This window comes from Sphaeramia orbicularis, chromosome 22, assembly GCF_902148855.1.
Source record: "Sphaeramia orbicularis chromosome 22, fSphaOr1.1, whole genome shotgun sequence".
Lineage (NCBI taxonomy): Eukaryota > Metazoa > Chordata > Actinopteri > Kurtiformes > Apogonidae > Sphaeramia > Sphaeramia orbicularis.
In genome coordinates this window covers 13,776,463-13,796,018 of record NC_043978.1, presented here as the reverse complement: position 1 = coordinate 13,796,018, position 19,556 = coordinate 13,776,463, and the positions used below count along the sequence as shown (strand labels likewise).

The following is a 19,556-nucleotide window of genomic DNA, read 5'->3' as shown; positions in this document are numbered from 1 at the left end:
AGAGGGAAGGAAAGAGGAGCAGTAAAAGGAGGGATGTGTCTGAGTGTGCTGAGCTGAGCTGAAGGGGGAGCAGCTCCTCCCATAATTAAGTTAGTGTGCTGTGCTGCTGGAGGTCCATGTTTACAGGACAGGAGAGGGAGTTTCCTTCACTTGCTGGACAGATCTGGGAGCGCAGAGGGCAGCTCTCACTCTCTTCGGTTAATTCTGCAACTCATCCTCGGCCGACCCGGCACACAGGCTGATACAGGACGAGCCGAGGGGAAGCAGCAGCTGCAGCACCTGCCTCTCCCTCCTAAAAAACAAAACACCGTCTCCACATCGGTATCGGTCCAGGACCCGGTCTCTGCCGCCACCGCCATCATGTGTGACTGCTTCCACCTGGCCTTCCCCAACTGGCACGCCGCCTCTTCAGGGACGGGTGGGCATCACTCTCACTGCTGTTTTCCTCTCTCTGTGAGCAATTCACCGTTTCAGCAGCAGGGTTCAGTAGTGCAGCGATTGTGGGAGATTGTGTTTGTGTACGTTTGTGATGCAGGGAGACAGTGAATGGAGCGCCAGGCGGCCGGTGGCGGTGCCGGCGCTGATGCTGGTGCTGATGCTGGTGCTGATGCTGAGTTGTGTTGCGTTGCGTTGTGTTGCTGACCTGCAGTGAGTGCTGGGTGTGTCTGCAGAGCGCAGGGGAGTGTTTGAAGATGTCATCATCGCGGATGTCAGGCAGCTCCCGTTTCCCTCCCGCTGTGTGTTTGAAGCCGAGGCTGAAAGGCAAACAGACACTGTCACTGCGAAGCATAAATCAGGATTGCAAAAATAGCAGAAGACGATAACTTCCCAGGGGTAAAGATGAAAAAGCCTGCAGAAATGAGAGAGCCCTTAAAATTAGAAAGACCTCCGTTTTAAAGGATCGAAGTTTTAAAGCTCTAGGATTTGTGTGAAAGAGGGAAGAGCTACTACCTGTAACCTTGCATCACTTTAACTGTCGCACCCAAAAAATGTATTTGCAGCTCCAGAGTAGAAATGAGAAACTGTGTCTGACTTGTAATTTATTCAAAAACATTGTTGACACCAAATTAAAATAATGCGTCAAAAATAACACCCAACATAGATAGAACATGAGAAAAATAATTAAAGCGACTACATAAATACAGTAATTAATCGATTAATAAAAGATCAAAGATTAAAAATGAGCTTAAAACAGGGGAAAACAGAAGACAAGTGGTTTATTTACCATTATGAATGGTTTTACAGATGAAAATACGTACTTTTACTCTTGAGATTAAACAAGTGGATTTGAAAGTATTAATAATTATAATTCATTATTTCTGTGATTTTGCTTTTAATATCCATAATTACACAGTTCATTGTATTAATCACAGTAAACTATCAAATTATTATTATTATTATTATTATTATTATATCAATTGGCAGCTTGACTTTAAAGTAATATGATGGGGATTAATTGGTACAGGTATATCCAATCTATGTTCATGGATGTTGATGATCTGCTTGATAATTTTATGTATTTACAGCTCACATATGGTCTAATACCAACGTACAGAATTTTAGCTCCATAAAGCGCCAACAGTGATGTGAAGGAGGTGGAGAGACACATTAAAACTATGACAGAAAATCAGGATAATTCAATCAAATATTGATTTCTCTTCCATATTCATACGTTAGTATTGTGTAAAAATTTGTTTTAGGTGCATTATTTGAAGTAACTGAGGACCACATTCACTGCTATTTTGCAATTTGCTGCAAATACATGCTCTAAGTGACATTTTTATTTCAAATTTGGTTGGAATTAGAAGAATTAAGGGTCTGCTTGTTTCCTTCAGAGCTGTTATAAACCGTATCTGATGTAATACAAAGGCACAAAACTATGTAGAGTGGTTATATTTGCGTAGATATGTGACTAATTGTGTGAAAAATCATACATAGAAAAAGGTATGTGTCATTGTTTGCGCAGTAATGGATGTTGTTATTGTCTGTAAGAAGATGTGGAAGTGGCTTCAGAGGCATCTCTGTTTATTAATGGTTTATTCCTGTGATTGCTTCAAATGCAGATAAATGATATTTGGTATACTGCTAAGAAATCAGAGTCGAAGTGCAATATAAAACTGTGGTGCAGAGTCTGATTATATATTCAGACCCAGACATCTGCAACACAGTGACTCTACAATTTATCTGGATTCTAATTCGGTTCTGCTTTAATTAAATCTGCTCTCGAAGGTGAAGAGAGGTTTTGTTGCTCTGAGAGGCTCCAGGCAAAGCTCAAGGTCAGAATGAGAGCGAGGGATGAGAAAAGAAAGAGAAGAGTCAGCTTTAAGCTTAGTTAACTGTTCGGAGCAGAGGGAGACCGAGCTGCTCCCAATCCATTAGAAACCATCAGCTGTAGTCAGACAAAAACTGCTCTTAAATCAATATTATACATATTCTGAGACTAGAAAATGTAGAATGTATACTGTTCATAAAGCTGTCACAGAGGTAATAGATAACACTCTATATTAGCACATATGCAATATTGACTGGTCACTTATTAGCATAAATATTAGTGGCTCGTTATTAGTCTTTATAAAGCATGTATTAATGTCCTTTATGATAGTAAATAAGGAAGTTGAATTATAATCTTAATATATTTGAGTGAATCATATTAAGTTTGTAATTCATGTAAAACAACTTTCTGATTCACCCTCAGTAAATACATGCTAATAAACAACTAAAGGTAAATTGTGTGGCTTCATATAAAGCATTAACACACGCAATCTTGACATTTAATCAGAAAATGACATTTTTATTTTCATCAGTGTTTTCACCATTTGGCACATTGTTGGAAAAGTTAATCAGAACTCCAAGGTTATGTATGTAACTTTAATACTTTTACAGCACTTACCGAATTGCTTGAGTATCTAAGTTTTCCTTCTGCAAAAGTCAATACATAAAGTCTAAACCACATCATATTCAGACTTTTATTAGTGATGTTATATTAACATACAAATCCAAATGGTGGTAAATGGATTCATTTTTATGCTGTAAAATTAGTTGAAGCCCTGATGAACTGAAAAATTAATAAATAAAATAAAAAAAAATTAAAAGTATCTATAAGCAGGCCTGCTTTCTAATATTTTATGTCTTTATTAAAAGTTTCACATTTAACCAGCGGGGCAGTCTGCCAAGGCCTCACAGCCCTGTAATTCAATCAAACGCCCTACCTAACCTCACAGCCTTAGATAAAGTGAATAAAAGAAAAACAATACAGGCTCCACCCCTTTTTATGGATCTGATCCAATATTTAATGGGTTTGGTTTTGGCTCGGGTCCCACCTTTACATCAAATTTCATGATAGTGCAGTATTTTTACCTATTCCTCATAACAGAAACTTGCAATGAAAGTAAGTAATTAATTTTCACTCAGATTTTTATTCCTGTCAGAGTATGAAGGCCTTGAAATGACAAGTGAAGGAATAAACATCTGAGTTAAAAGTGGATGTAATAATCCATAAATGACATGCACGTTGACCTGATCCTGTGTAGAAATGAGAAACTGTGCCTGACTCATAATTTATTTAAAAACATTGTTGACACCAAGTTAAAATAATGTTGACTAACAATTAAAAATCACATCAAATATAGGTAGAACATGAGAAAAACTAATTAAAACAGCTACATAGATTAGAATAGAATAGAAGAGAATAGAACAGAGTAGAGTATAGTAGAATAGAATAGAATAGAATAGAATAGAATAGAATAGAATTCCCTTTATTGTCATTCTACTGAATATATGAGATTGGAGAGCTTCTCCTTTTTCAGTGCAAACAGGTAATTATAGATAAAATATAAGGTGCAAAATATACACAAGATAAAGTCCTATAAGACACTGTAGTTAACTCTATATAGAAATATGAAGATAAAACGGTAAAAATTAAGAATAGAAAAAATGTAAAAATGTATTGCACAGGATGGTTGACTAAATACAGTTATTAAACAATTACTAAAAAATAAAAGATTAGTTTCAAACAGGGGAAGACAGACCATTATGAACTGTTTTACAGATGTAAATACATACTTTTACTCTTATTATTTGGAATTTTATTTCAAATGAGAAAATCTGACAATGGAAGTGAAATGAAAATGAAAATGTCATTAAACAAGTTGATTTGAAATGATTAATACTTCAAATTATTATTATTAATAATTATTATTTGTGATTTTGCTTTAAATATCCATAATTACACAGATCAGTTTTAAACCACAGTAAACTTAGTCTTTTTTTATTATTTATTTTTTAATATCAATAGGCAGCCTGACTTTAAAGTGATAAGAAGGGGATTTATTGGTAAAGGTATATCACTATATAATAGAGCTGTATTTTTACGTATTCCTGACAGGCAAACTTGTAAAGAAAGTAAGTAATTAATTGTCATTTAGATTTTATTCCTGTCAGGGCATGAAGGTCTTGAAATGACCAGTGAAGGAGTAAACATCTGAGTTCAAAGTGGACGTGATAATCAATAAATGACAGGTTATCAAGGCGTGTGCTGTATCTGCTGAACACACTGTAGAGCTGAGTGGTCATGTTTCATTCTGAGTCACTCCAACAGTCGGTGTCAGTGTTTACAAACAGGTCGGATGCTGACCTGATGTGTTACTGTGCCTCTGCTTTTTTTTTTAATCTATTTTTTGGTGTAAGTGCGTGTCATGGGAATACAGGCAGATTAAGACCTGAACTCCAGAAGTATGTGAAACTCGTTGTAGGTTTGTAGCAGATTAATAGATTGAAACCATGCGCTTTACTAGTCTCATGTTCATGTAATCCATGCAGAAAATCTAATTCTGCTTTTTTTTTCTCTTCCTTCTCTCAAATCTTATTAAAATTTGGATACAAACAAACTGCCTTTTCAGTGAAAGGAGCTTGTGTCCGCCGTCCGCTACGCAAAAAATAAGAGAGTAGACTCCAAATGCAAAGGCACAAATAATGGGCTGTATGAGTTTATATTAGTTTAGTGAAGACGGGAGCTTCGGGGAGCCTTCAGGTGCTTTTTACACAGGAAACACTAAATAAAACTGGGGCAGAATTAGGTTACATAAGAGGAGAGATGAGGACAACAGGCAGCTCATGCAGTACAGTGGAGACTCAGGCAGTCAATGGGGCACCGCTAGCAGCTGTGGGCCACCTGAAAGCTAAACGTTGAGGGCTCTTGCTACAAGAAAGTATCTGTCGGAGTGGGGGGGTATAAGTGGGGGTGTGATCTGTAACAAGCGGAACTGGCGTAAACCAAAAGTGAAACTTAACACGCTTTCGACGTCTGACTCTCAGCTTCTATACCTGTTGTACGCTGGAGCTTACACGAAATTTTCACAACTTCTTCTACCCTATATCCACTGGGCCCCCTCCACTGCTCTACAGGCCCCCCCAAGGAATGCTAGGTCCTGTTGTGCCAAGGTACATATCCCCACTGAGAACTGTTTCCCCTGGTCACAGGAGCACAATTTTGAATTTTTACCTCATAATTATGACTTGCCATGGGGATTTTTTATTTTTCAGTGGTGGAAATACATACGTAGGAAGCCCATGTCTGCCACTGAAAAAAAAAAAATCCCCATTGTAAGTCATAATTATGACATAAAAGTCCTAATTATGAGATTTAAAAGTCAAAATTACGAGATAAAAAAATCAAAATATTGAGATAAAAAGCCATAATTTTGAGATAAAAAGTCCTAACTATGAGATAAAAAAGCTGAAATTATGAAATGAAAATTTGAAACTATGAGATAAAAAGTCATAATTATGAGAAAAAAAATCTAAATTATGAGATAAAAAGCCACAGTTATGAGATAAAAAAGTAAAAAATTATGAGATTAAAAGCAATAATTAAGAGATAAAAAGTCATAATTATGAAATAAAAAGTCAAAATTATGAGATATAAGCCATACTTATTATAAAAAGTTGAAATTATGAGATAAAAAGTCAAAATCATGTGATTGAAAAATTGAAATTATGAGATATAATGCCATAATCATGAGATAAAAAGTTGAAATTATGAAAAAAAAAAAAAAAAAGGTAAAAAAAATGGTAAATGGACTGAACTTATATAGCGCATTTTCTACACCTTCATGGTGCCCAAAGCGCTTTACAACTCCTCACATTCACCCATTCACACACACACTCATACACCAGCGGGCGACTGCTGCCATGCAAGGTGCTGCCTGGCCCTACTGGGAGCAACTTAGGGTTCAGTGTCTTGCCCAAGGACACTTCGACACAAAAAGTCATAATTATGAGATAAAAAGCTGAAATTATGCTTCTGTGACCTGGGGAAACAATTCTCAGCGGGGATACATAACTTGGCACAACAGCTGCATGAATTTGTCATATTTACATGTCCCCCCCCCCCCCCCCCCCCCCCCTTTTACGGTGCCTCAGGTCAGTCAAGAGTGACTTTAAAAGCAGATTTAGATTTCCTAGGCTACATTCAGACTGCAGGCAGATGTGGCCCAAATCGGATTTTTTTGCCCATATGTGACCTGTATCCGATCTGTTAAAGACAGTTTGAACAGCACTAATCCGACCCAGGTCACTTTCATATGTGATCCTAAATCCGACACGCGTCTGATATTTTGCAATGTGACATCAGTCTGAACGGCCAGGTCACATTCATCCTACCTTTACGTCACTGAAATGTGACAAACGTCACAAGTCTGTGTCCCAGGAGGAGGAGCAGCGGGAAAAACATTCTTACTTCCATATTATGTCAGGACCGCTCTTGTGCATGCGGGTCACTTCAGGGTCACATTCAGTTCATACTCAAAACTGATACAGTTGCATTTAATGTGTAATTTAAACGAGCACACAAAAAAAATTGGATTTCAGCAAAAAATCCAAATTGTGCATTAACACCTGCTGTCTGAGCGTAGCCTTACTAATACTGCAATACATGTACATTTCCTGCATTGAAACCCTTATTTAAGTAAAATTATGCAACTATTGTCTGCAAAATGGTCCCTTTCAGTGTTTTACTGTTATATATGAGGCTTTTGGATTAATCTTACCGCTGTAGATGTTCCAGGTTGAGCTCATTTTAATGACTTTTCATGTTATACTGCACCTTCAGCAGATATTTTACAGTCCTTTTATTATACTTAATTTATTTCCCCGGTTATACGCTGCTAGGACTTTATTCTACCGCACTGCATCACATTCTATAAGATCACTGTATGTTTGTGAAGTTGATGCCACATATCTGTAACAAGTTAACTTTTCCAAAGAGAAATGTCTGTTTTTACTTGGAACAGACAACGTTATCTATTCTATTCTATTCTATTCTATTCTATTCTATTCTATTCTATTCTATTCTATTCTATTCTATTCATGAGCTTAGAAAAACAGGGATTTTTATGTTTTGTGATGATGCATTTTCCAGATAATCTCAGATGGTTTATTTAGCTGAAAATGGAGAAAAAATATCCTTTCTTCCTTACACTGCAGTTTATCACATATATCTATAAACAAATTATTCAAAATGCGTGGTTTTCACTGGACAGGAATGAAAAACTCTAATCTGAAAAGAAACTGTAGATGTCAGATAAATGTAGTGAAGTAGAAGTGCAGTTTTGGCTTTAGTAGAAAAAATTAAAAGCTGCAGAAAATGTGCATACTCAAGTAAAGCACAAGTACTTGAGTAAATGTACTCAACTACACTCTGATTCAGCAGTTTACTGTCTTATTCGTCTTCATATCAGTATTAGCGCTGAGGGATGAGCCACGCCCGAATGCAGAGCTGCACCGAAATATGAATCATGCTGAATGTGCACCACAATCTGCATGAGCAGCTTAAATATCCCAATAACTCTGCAGTCAGAGTCAAAGCGTTACATTAGGAAGGAGCCCTGTGAGTATTTATATCTAATCTATGAGAGGTCAAACAAGTAAACAGTATATGCGGGTGTTTTTTTTTTTTTTTTTTTTTTTTGTGATTTTAGTCAGCTCATAGAGTTGTTATCGAGGCCTCTGCAGCGCCCACATGACAAATATTTGATAAAGGAGTTCCTGCATGTGAGCTGCCAGCTCTAGGGGCAACAATACTGGACATCCGCCTGAGTGAAGTCCTGAAATAAATTATAAATATATCAGTCAGTTGCATCAAGCAGAGCGGAGGTTAAATCCTCAGTAAAGCTCTGCGTGCACAAAGAAAACTCTGAGTCGAAGCAGCTCAGACACATGACGGCAGCCTTAAAGGACCCAGTCAGTTAATCTAATTCTGCTCTTAACTTCCAGAAGATACAGCAGAACGATACGAACTTTAACCAAACACTAAAATATGCTATTTATTTTATCTTTTATTAGCATAAAAGGAGTGATATTTTGCTTTTTTTAAATATGGAATTATGCATTTTCAAACATTTCCCTGTGGTCTCCATAAACTGTAAATGCTCTGCTTGGGTCTGAATTCTTCATTAATTCAACTCCACAGGTCCATCTTCGACCCTATTTCTGAGTAATGACACCAGAAAGGTGGTTTTGAGTGCTGGCCCTTTAAATGCAAATGAGCCACTTCAGGCCCCATATTTTGCTAGACCCACTTTTATTAGTCTTTGGTTCATTTATTTGTGTATTTGGACCCTAATAAAGTTTGAATTTGAACCCTCCAGGTGCTGCAAAGCTACCTTCATATTTATTATGGGAAAAAAATTGAGTGGATTTTTGCAACATGTTTCAATTCCTGCTTAATGTGTTGCATTTTATAACTAATTACGTCATGACATTTGCAAATATAAGGTCAAGACTTCCGCCGAACATTTCTCTGAGTACGACATAATTGTTTGTCAGCAGCAGCGGTTGTAGTAAAAACTGAAAATATGTTCAAACTTCGAGCTGATTACCTAAAATGTTCAGTTATTGTATTAACGAGCACAAGTGGTTGAATGGGACAGAGCAACACAGTCAACAACCTGGAGTGGGCAGGGCATAAAGTGGCTCATTTGCATTTAAAGGGCCAGCGCTCTAAACCCCCTTTCTGGCATCATGACTCAGAAATAGTGTTGAAGATGGACCTGTGGAGTTGAATTAATAAAGAATTCAGACCCAAGCAGAGCATTTACAATTTATGGGGACCACAGGGAAATGTTTGAAAATGAAGAATTCCATTTAAAAAAGCAAAATATCACTCCTTTAAGTGTGTTTACTTTTTTAACAAGGGCAAATATACACTTTACTTTCAGTCAAGTTTTTTTTTTTTACTTAAAATTGTATAAGAAATCAAGTCTTCAAAACAATAAAAATAGTAACTTTCACTTTGCATTTTTAATTCAACTTTCTCCTCAGTGTCACCAAAACATCCACATTTGCAGCGGGATAATGTCACAGACTCACGTTGCAATGAGATTCGATTAATTGTGCAACTCTAACTACAGTTTAGTCTCATTTGTTGGGATTCTGTTTGCGTGTTTGGCCAAGGTTTTCTTAAATTCAGGAATGCAGCTTTAATGATGTCAGTACAGAGGTATGTTCAAAATGATTTGAGTATCCCAGTTGTGATTGGGGCATTGAAGGATTCTTGTTGTTTTGCATGATTTTAATATCCACATACACCCAATTCTGAGTCTGTGCATCAAGATACTACTGAAAAATATACAGAATATATGTAAACAGCATCTACAACAAACAATTCAAAATGAAAATATGAATGTTATAGAAGCTGTATTAGATCATCTAGACCAGGGCCAGATCATTAACATACTATCATAATAACCTTTGACAACTCCAAATGTTTTCACTTTATTTTGGTGTCAGTAAAATTATATAAATATGTTTTCATTTATAAACTATCCTTTCACAAAAAATGTGAATAACCTGAAATGTTTTGCATATTTGTAGATGCATTGTGATCTGTAAATTGTAATTACCCTGTTTTTGGTTCGGTTTGTTTCTTTGTTTGATTGTGAACACTTTAGCAGCAAAACTATTAGTTGAATTCATACCAAATTGGGTTTATAGATTGCCAGTGACCCAGAATATATGTGATTAGATTTTGGGAAAAGTAGGTCGAAGTTCAAAATTTTTATTAATTTTTTAAATCTTTTTTTTTCTCTTCCATTTACTTATAATGGGCGAAATTTCAAATGTCTATAAAAACATCAATTTTGTTTCAATTTACTTTAAACTTGGCACATATATAGAGGCAATTGATATACTGACTACAGCACATGCATAAACATGATGACATCAGCTGGATTGATGCCAAAATAAGCCACAATACGTGTAAGGGGCGGGGTTTGTTGTGCCTGGAACCACTTGTTTACATGTGTAAATGATAAACTGAGGCATAAAACTGTTAAAATTACACTTATTTTTCTTGAGACATTGCAAGTTGTTCATGTTATTCACATTTTTTAAAGGATACTTTGTAGATGTAAAAGTTTTCATCATGTAATTTAACTTTTTCACTTAATTTTTTTTACTGGTCCAGCCCACTTGAGATCATGTTTGGTTATATGTGGCCCTTGAACAAAAATGAGTTTGACACTCCTGATCTAGACAAAGATAAAATAAAAGATGACCTAAATCTGAAGAACCAGAAGCTCTGAACATGACTAAAGGTCACACTTGGAATTTTTACCTGTAGACTTCATGTAGTTTCAAATCTTTATGTTTTTAATACTGAGCACATGTTTTTTTTCTTGTATTTCTCTTGGCATCTTTATAGCGAATCTAAAAAACAGATATTAAGGTTTTCCATCCCAATATATGACCTTTGTGTAGTAACCTAAATGTATATGAGAGACAGTATTTATTTTTTGTGGTAATAATCTTTTTGGGAGCAGTCTGTTATTTACAAAAGTGGAATTGTGTGTTGACCAGATTTGTTTATTTGTGCTATTTTCAAGATACTGTACTAACACAAGCTTAACATTATGCAGAAATACAGTGTTTTTAGTCAAATAACATCAGCTAAAGGCACCAGTGCACCAACCAAAGAATAACCATGAATATGTAGCTTATTACAACTGCAAAAACAACAACAAAGCTGAAGGTGGTCTGAGACGTTCTATTTTTATCCATGTCAACACCATGTCCTGATTTCATGAACCCAAATAACCTCACTATTCTAGCTGGAGTACTCTGAAAGACACCGAAGGGACTGCTGAGTTAATAAATCTTACCCTGGTTTCTGAACGCTGCAGAATACCTGCACAGGTGTGGCTTCAGGCATGTGATGTCAAGTGTAATAAACAAGATGAAGACGCAGTTTCTCAACACAGAGTGGGTCAAGTCATGTGGAAAATACTAAAGAAACAATTAGATGTTACAGGAATGACTGATTAAATTTATCGTTCGATGTAAACAGCACAGGCACTAAAAACAGACATTAACCAGTTAACAGGATATAAATGTTTATCATATGTACAATGAAAAAATGTTTGAAATTGGATTAAAAATGCGCTTCATAGCTGCGATCCTGGTATTCCACTGGTGTCACTCACCTACTGTTTGTTCAGGCATTTTAATATGATATTCCTGTAACTATTAGCCTATTTGGTTCTCCTCTTTGTTTGGTCACATAGAAATGTTTTTCTCATATGTTTTTTTCCACTGTGACCTCATTTTCTCCATTTTATCTGAGTCCTGGAACCAGTTTACTGCAGATTTCAACAGATTCACATTCTGATGCTTTTTCTCATCTACATTGTAAAGTATAGTTAAATCTTTAATTTATCAAATAACAGAATTTTCCAGAAATGAGAAGCTTCCACTGCTGACATTGATTGTGTTTCTGTTGATTGATGCTTCACATGTAGTCGACATCATTCAGATGTTTAAATGCAGCAGGATGTGGTTTTCTTTCACCTAGCACACAGGCATCAAACATGCGGTCCGTGGGCCAAAACTGGCCCGCCAAAGGGTCCAATCTGGCGAGTGAAATGCGAAAATTACACTGAAGATATTAGTTCAAGTTCCACATACAGACCAATAAGATCTGAAGTGAATCACACAAGTAAAATAATGACATAATAACCCACAAATAAAAACTACAAATTTTTCTCTTTGAGTGTAAAAAAAAGTAAAATTACATGAAAATGTTTACATTTACAAACTATCCTTTACCAATAATGTGAATAAGCTGAATAAATATGAACAACCTGAATTGTCTTAAGAGAAGTAAGTGTAATTTGACCAATATTCTGCTTTGTGTATCTATAAGTTGTAATGGACATGTGTAAATGATAAACCAAGGCACAATATTGCTAAAATTGCACTTATTTCTGTTAAGACATTTCAGATTGTTCATGTTATTCAGATTTTTAAGAAAACTTTGTAGGCAAAATGAGTTTGACACCCCTGAGCTAGCATAACTGGTTTCTGAAACTTGTATATAAATGATAAGATAAGATAAGATAAGATTTTATTTATCCCACTGTGGGGACATTTCACAGTTAACAGCAGGAACAAACAGTCGTGGAAAAAATTATTAGACCACCCTTATTTTCTTCAATTTCTTGTTCATTTTAATGCCTGGTCCAACTAAAGGTACACTTGTTTGGACAAATATAATGATAACAACAAAAATAGCTCATAAGAGTTTAATTTCAGAGCTGATATCATTGCTGATGACATTTGCCATGTTTTCTTGATAATAACCAAAATTACTTCAGTTCTTACATCAATATCTATGGCATCGTACTGACAAAAACAGTGCTTTTAGACATTCCATGTTTTCTTTTCAGTATGTTTTAGTCACCTGATAAACACAGGAGTTAGCACTTGATTGCATAACCACTGTTTTTGATGACTTTTGATGGTCTAATAATTTTTTCCACGACTGTACAAGCAAGTGCAGAGAAAAGGACATATAGAAAAACCACAAACAACTAAGAAATGAAATGTAAGAGAAAAATATTTCCTTCAGTCTATACCTTATATGATCATGGAACGTCTGCTTAATTACTCATTAAAAAACTCCATTAAATCCATTTCAGATGAACAGGTGAATATGCAGACAGATGTCACAGACTCATAAAAACCATGTACACGTGAGAGAACTGGTGATTAGAGGGAGGTTATTTCAAGTAATGTAAGGCTCAAACAGTCCCATCTCTGCTCCTTTAAAAAAACCTAATTCAGTTTGGGAGTGACACATGTTCAGGCACATTAGGAGTGCAACCTAAAAGCTCAAAGTGACCCGCCTCCTTAGTCCATGTGAAGCTGAACAAATCAGTTGAGCCACTTGTCAGTTTGACTCAGGACAGGAGTGTTTAAGAGCACTTTAAACGGTGTGTAATTGACACCTCGGATTATCAGCAGGAATTCAACAAACTGCAAAAGGTAGGTAAGATGTTTGAGCAGAACTAGACTCAAAAACGTTATATTAAAATGTTTTTGTTAATAATATGGTATATGTTCAGACAAAGCTTGAGTTAAAGGTGTCGCCTGATGGTTACTGAGTTTCACAACCTGTCTAGACTGTGGTGAGTTTAGAGTTTACAGGTGAAGTCTTCTTTCCAGTCGGATAAATAGTTCTTTTGTTGTTATTTTTAAACCTGATGTCACAGAAATGTAGATGTGCGATGATAGTTACGCTTATTTTTCCGGGATTTTTCACTATCGATCAGAAAAGCAGAGCTAATCAATCTGAAAGTATCTTGAAATGCCTTGAGACTCCAATATGAACCCATGCAGCGGCCTTCAGCCTTAACTGTCTTCTAATGCATTTACTGAGCTTAACCCTTTAACTACCCCACTAAGAGGAACCTGATGAGTAACTCAACCATATGGTCGAACAGGCAGTTAAAGGGTTAAGAGCACTTCACATGACATACATTAAGGCAGAGAGTGGGCTGTTACAGTGGAGAGAAGTCTACAGGCTTATAATTCTGTATAAATACAATAATAGCAATAATATAAATACATTTTCACTGTAAATTTTTCATTCTAAAATACATGTAAAGTGTAGTTATAGTTTGTACTCAATTAGGATGCAATTTCTACAAACCTCTAGGGACATGTTGAGGGTCTTTCTACATAGAATACTGCACTTTAATGAGGCTTTTAACATTTTATGTGTTTTCCATATCTGCGAGAAATGGACAATGTTAGTTCTGAGTACAGAGTTTGGGGTGACATTCTTTCTGATTTGCTCTGTCCACTGTTGCCAATTTATAGATTTTCCTGCCAGATTTGATACCTTTTAAGACTGAATTAGTGACAATTACAAGCTATCATCCTGGATAAAGGAGTTATTAATCGGGTGGTGTCAGAGGATGCGGGTGGAACCTTTAACAATGTGGTTTTTGAGAGCAAGAATAAAAAAAATAGAAATGATTTTAAAGGCAAGTTTCCGAAAATGTCACCAGAGTACCATCAAGTTGTTGTTATTTGCTCCTGAATGTGTTGAACACTGAGAACACAAACTTTTCCAGTAGGCGTTAAAGGTTAAAGGTAGGGTGTGTAATTGTAATTCAACAAACACTGTGTCAGGTTTGGTGAATATCTCCTCATGGACCACTTGATGTCAGTCTGTGCCTGCAAAAAAATTGGGTGTTTGCACAAAGCAATGATTATTATGTAAATGAAAAAAGGTGCTTCAGACTGATCCACAACAGATTTTTCAAGACTCAAATCGTGAGGGGACTGAGTTTTTGGGGACATGTCTGAAGGTTGGGGTGTGTTTGTTGGGCTTGAGCTCAAAATCAGTGGTCTGTCTTAAGAAACGTTAACTCCAACTCTGAAAAAATCGGAACTGCCTCAGAAATATGGGCAGCACCTGACAGTAAATAATGCATCACAACCACCAGAAGGAGGCAGTAATTTACATGAATACAGCTTGTTAACCACCATTAAATAGATCAAGAGAAAAAAAAAAACATACCTAATGGAAAAACGGCAATTTTGCCAAAACTCCTTTTTTTGATTAAAAGTTTTTGCGCTGGCAAGAGGTGGATTTTCAGGTGTAGCACAATTGGTATATCACATAAAACTCCAATGGAAAGACCCTTTTCTGCAACTAGAGTCACATGAATTAAAAAAATGAACTTTACAACAAGCAAAGACGAAGAGTTTTAAGAGAAACATGGCACGGTATGTGTGGACACACCAGGAAACCCAATCATTTTTTAATTTAGTACGAGATAGAGGGGTAATATATAATAATTAGAAGCACTCGGAGAGCGCAGACCTCCGCCAAGGCAGATCAGTGGCCCCCCCACCCCCGATCACCACCAAAATTTAATCATGTGTTCCTTGTGCCAGTATCAACATTTCCTGAAAATTTCATCCAAATCTGTCCATAACTTTTTGAGTTATCTTGCACACAAACAGACAAACCAACGCCGACAAAAACATAACCTACTTGGTGGAGGTAATAATGAATATATCTGTAAATCAACACGACATTTCCATTCGTCGCCATGGTTGTGGAATGACTTCTCGTGTCATCTCGTGATGATAAATAAACAAATCATTGCATTTGTGATTTAATGGAAAAACCAACATTACATACTTCTGTTTTTTGGACATTTAGTAAATATCGGTAAAGTTTTACGCAGATGTCCAATGGAAAAGTGACTATTGTTAAGGTAAGAAGTTATCCTTCAAGGCCATGTGGCAAAAAAAGACCAATGACACAACAAAAACCTGTGTTTCATAAAGGTCAGAGGGAAAATGTCTCTCATACCATTAGCCTCATCGCATAATTGCCTAAGTCATATTTTTTTCAGGCTGTAGCCAATGGTGAAAAATGTAATGCAGAGTAAAGTACGGTGGCCCAGAGGTGCAACAGGCCAAAAAATTATCCACTAGACGAAAAAAATTATCTACTACAAGAAAAAAAAAAGTAGAACAGCCTAAAAAAATTATCCACTAGATGAAAAAAAATTATCTACTACAAGAAAAAAAAGAGAACACCCTAAAAAATTATCCACTTGATGAAAAAAAAATTATCTACTACAAGAAAAAAAAGAGAACAGCCCAAAAAAATTATCCACTATAAGAAAAAAAAAGAGAACAGCCTAAAAAAATTATAAACTAGATGAAAAAAATTCTCTACTACAAGAAAAAAGAGAACAGCCTAAAAAAAATTATCCACTACACAAAAAAATTATCTACTGCAAGAAAAAAAAGAGAACAGCCCCAAAAAATTATCCACTATAAGAAAAAAAGAGAACAGCCTAAAAAAATTATCCACTAGACGAAAAAAAAAATCCCCTATAAGAAAGAAAAGAGACCAGCCAAAAAAATTATCCACTAAAAGAAAAAAAAAAGAGAACAGGCGAAAAAAATTATCTACTAGACCAAAAAATTATTCACTATAAGAAAAAAAAAAGAACAGGTGAAAAAAAATATCTACTATGAGAAAAAAAAGAGAGCAGCCCAAAAAAATATCCACTATAAGGAAAAAAAAAACATCATCCACCTTTTCAATTACGGGGGCGCTGTTTTCTCGAAAGGTGTCTTGCTTTAAAATTAAGGCCACCACAAAAAATAAAAGGATAGGCTGAAAAATTTTAAGGCTTTCGGCTAATGTGGCTAATGCTAAGGAAATACCCCACCGGAAGTGGAGGTCGTGCGCTAAAAAATAAAGTTATTTTAAAATATAGATATATACATTAATATAGTTTGCAAAGCAGTTAAATGATTAAATACGCTGTGGCACTGAGCTGCGGCACCGCGGTGCCACGGCAAGTGGTTGGCACCGTGCCGTTGCACTGCAGCGCCACGGCTGGTGCCGCGAGGTGCCGCGGCACCTCGGTTCGGCGGCACCTCGGCTGGGGCCGTGGCACCTCGGTTGGGGCCGCAAGGTGCCGTGGCACCTCGGCTGGTGCCGCGGCACCTCGGCTGGGGCCGCGGCACCTTGGTTGGGCAGCACCTCAGTTGGGCGGCACCTCGGTTGGGGCCACGAGGTGCCGCGGTACCACAGCTCGGTGCCAGGTGCTGTGGCGCCACAGCTCGGTGCCACAGCTCGGTGCCAGGTACCCCAGCACGGCACCGCGTACCATGGCTGACATCTTTATCTCCACAAAATGTCCTTCTTGAGCTAATGTTAGTGAAGACACTCCGTTTGAGTTGAGGAGGAGAGGTCTACATGCAAACAAATGGGCGATGACATGATAGTGGAGCTCCACAGGAAGCTCCTCTTCTCCTCCTCAAAATAAAATAATTTTAGAACTTCTTGTAGTGAATATTCATCAAAAATGATATTGAATGTCAGGCAGTTGAACAATTCAACACCGTAATCACACAATTGTTTACTCGCACTGGTAGTTCACAAAGTTGCCGTCAACTTTTCGCGTTAGCATTAGCTTAGCAACGAACCTTCACACAGTGCACACAAGGGGCATTTACCACTGAAAACTAACTCCAACCATACCTTAACCCTAACCTTAACCATTTAACGCCCATGCCTAACCTTGAGCAGACACTGGAACCGTATTTAATCATTTAACTGCTTTGCAAACTATATTAATGTAAATATCTATATTTTAAAATAACTTTATTTTTTAGCGCACGACCTCCACTTCCGGTGGGGTACTTCCTTAGAATTAGCCACATTAGCCGAAAGCCTAAAAATTTTTCAGCCTATCCTTTTATTTTTTGTGGTGGCCTTAATTTTAAAGCAAGGCACCTTTCAGGTAAACAGCGCCCCCGTAATTGAAAAGGTGGATGATGTTTTTTTTTTCTCATAGTGGATATTTTTTTGGGCTGCTCTCTTTTTTTTCTCATAGTAGATAATTTTTTTCACCTGTTCTCTTTTTTTTCTTATAGTGAATAATTTTTTGGGCTAGTAGATAATTTTTTTTTTCGCCTGTTCTCTTTTTTTTTCTTTTGGTGGATAATTTTTTTGGCTGGTCTCTTTTTTTCTTATAGGGGATTTTTTTTACATCTAGTGGATAATTTTTTTTTTAGGCTGTTCTCTTTTTTTTCTTACAGTGGATAATTTTTTTTGGGCTGTTCTCTTTTTTTTCTTGTAGTAGATAATTTTTTTCATCAAGTGGATAATTTTTTTAGGCTGTTCTCTTTTTTTTCTTATAGTGGATAATTTTTTTGGGCTGTTCTCTTTTTTTTCTTGTAGTAGATAATTTTTTTCATCTAGTGGATAATTTTTTTAGACTGTTCTCTTTTTTTTTTTCTTGTAGTAGATAATTTTTTTCGTCTAGTGGATAATTTTTTAGCCTGTTGCACCTCTGGGCCACCATAGTAAAGTTACACAGATATCACAATTTAGCCAAAAATATGACTTAAAAATGTGACGGCAGGTCTACTAAACATTACTGGTAAAATGTTTGTGGCCCTATGAGATCAATGTAGCTCAGTTCTTCCAAAGTAAAGCTGTGTTTCATAAGGGTGGAGCATGAAAAGGTTAAAAAAATAACAGAATAATTCCCAGTAAATACAGTGTTTTTGCCGTCCCTAAAAACAAACATTATCCATTAAACTACTGGGAAGACTTTAGTCCCTGTCTGTAAAGAAACAGCAACAAATTTCTCAGTTAATGAATCCATCTCAGTCTTTCCACACTAACACACTGCCAGTTGGTGAGCTACAACATTATACAAGGTTTTTTTTAATGTCTGAAACCGTAGTATGAGAATTTAATATTATTTCCAGGTAAATATAACAGTCTGGATACTTTGTCAGCCTAAATATCCCATAATGCAATGCAGATAAGGTGGAGAGAGCACAGTAGGTGTTAGTGGTATTACTGGTAAATACTGGTAGAGGTAAAACTGGCTAGTTACCATGGTTACGGAGATTTTTCAGGAAGTGATGTCCTGAGCAAAGATTCTACTGTTTATTTGTACAAAAGTATGTTGAAGATTAGCGTATACAAAGACAGACCTGAACTACAACCAGATTGTAATCACTGACTGGTGGAGAACAACATTTACCTCGACCAATCAGCAACCAGACAGACACCGAAAGTAATTTAACAGCCAATCAGATCCCCTTTGTTTGATGGGAATTCTCTCCTCCTTTGTATTTGTTTTGAATTATTCAGGATAATTTAATTCTACATTTTCTCAACTATGAACAGCTACTCAATGACGTCATGAACATCTAAATTAACACACAATTCAACAACTTTTTTTCATAGTAGACACAGTAGGTTTCATTCTGCATGACTCATAAAGACTGCTATGTGGCGTCAGTCAACAAATCAAGTCGAATCAGCTGCACAAAGATTACAAACATTTTATCTACACGGGAAATAATTAGACTCATAAGATTTCGTGCAACTGCATTTTTAGAAAACTTCTGACAACATCTACTGTTAACTTCTCTCTCTTCATCTCTTGATGAAAATTTGATTTTAGTGGCTCATCTAAAATAGCTTTTTTTAATAAGCAAAAGGTCGTTTGTATTCAGTTTTTTGAGGGTGCCTGATAAAATGCAATAATTGAATAGTTGACACAAAATTGCTGAACTTATGTTTAAAGGAGTGATATTTTGCTTTTTTTAAATGGAATTATGCATTTTAAAACATTTCTCTGGAGGGTTCAAATTCAAACTTTATAAACTATTAGGGTCCAAATACACAAATAAATGTACCAAAGACTAATAAAAGTGGG

General features: G+C 36.3%; 1 protein-coding gene across 3 annotated transcripts in view; it reads left to right on the top strand.

Moving 5' to 3' along the window:
- The first annotated feature begins 304 nt into the window (after nt 1–304).
- Nucleotides 305–19,556, top strand: part of LOC115413784 (neuroblast differentiation-associated protein AHNAK) — a 39,724-nt gene continuing 20,472 nt past the window's right edge. The window contains exon 1 of one of the 3 annotated variants that reach the window (XM_030126873.1): nt 305–418. In XM_030126873.1, coding sequence (XP_029982733.1) covers nt 361–418 — 58 coding nt within the window. In that variant the 5' untranslated portion in view covers nt 305–360. Of the gene's footprint in view, nt 419–13,240; nt 13,318–19,556 lie in introns of those variants that run through there. The other 2 variants (XM_030126871.1, XM_030126872.1) reach the window with 2 other exon arrangements.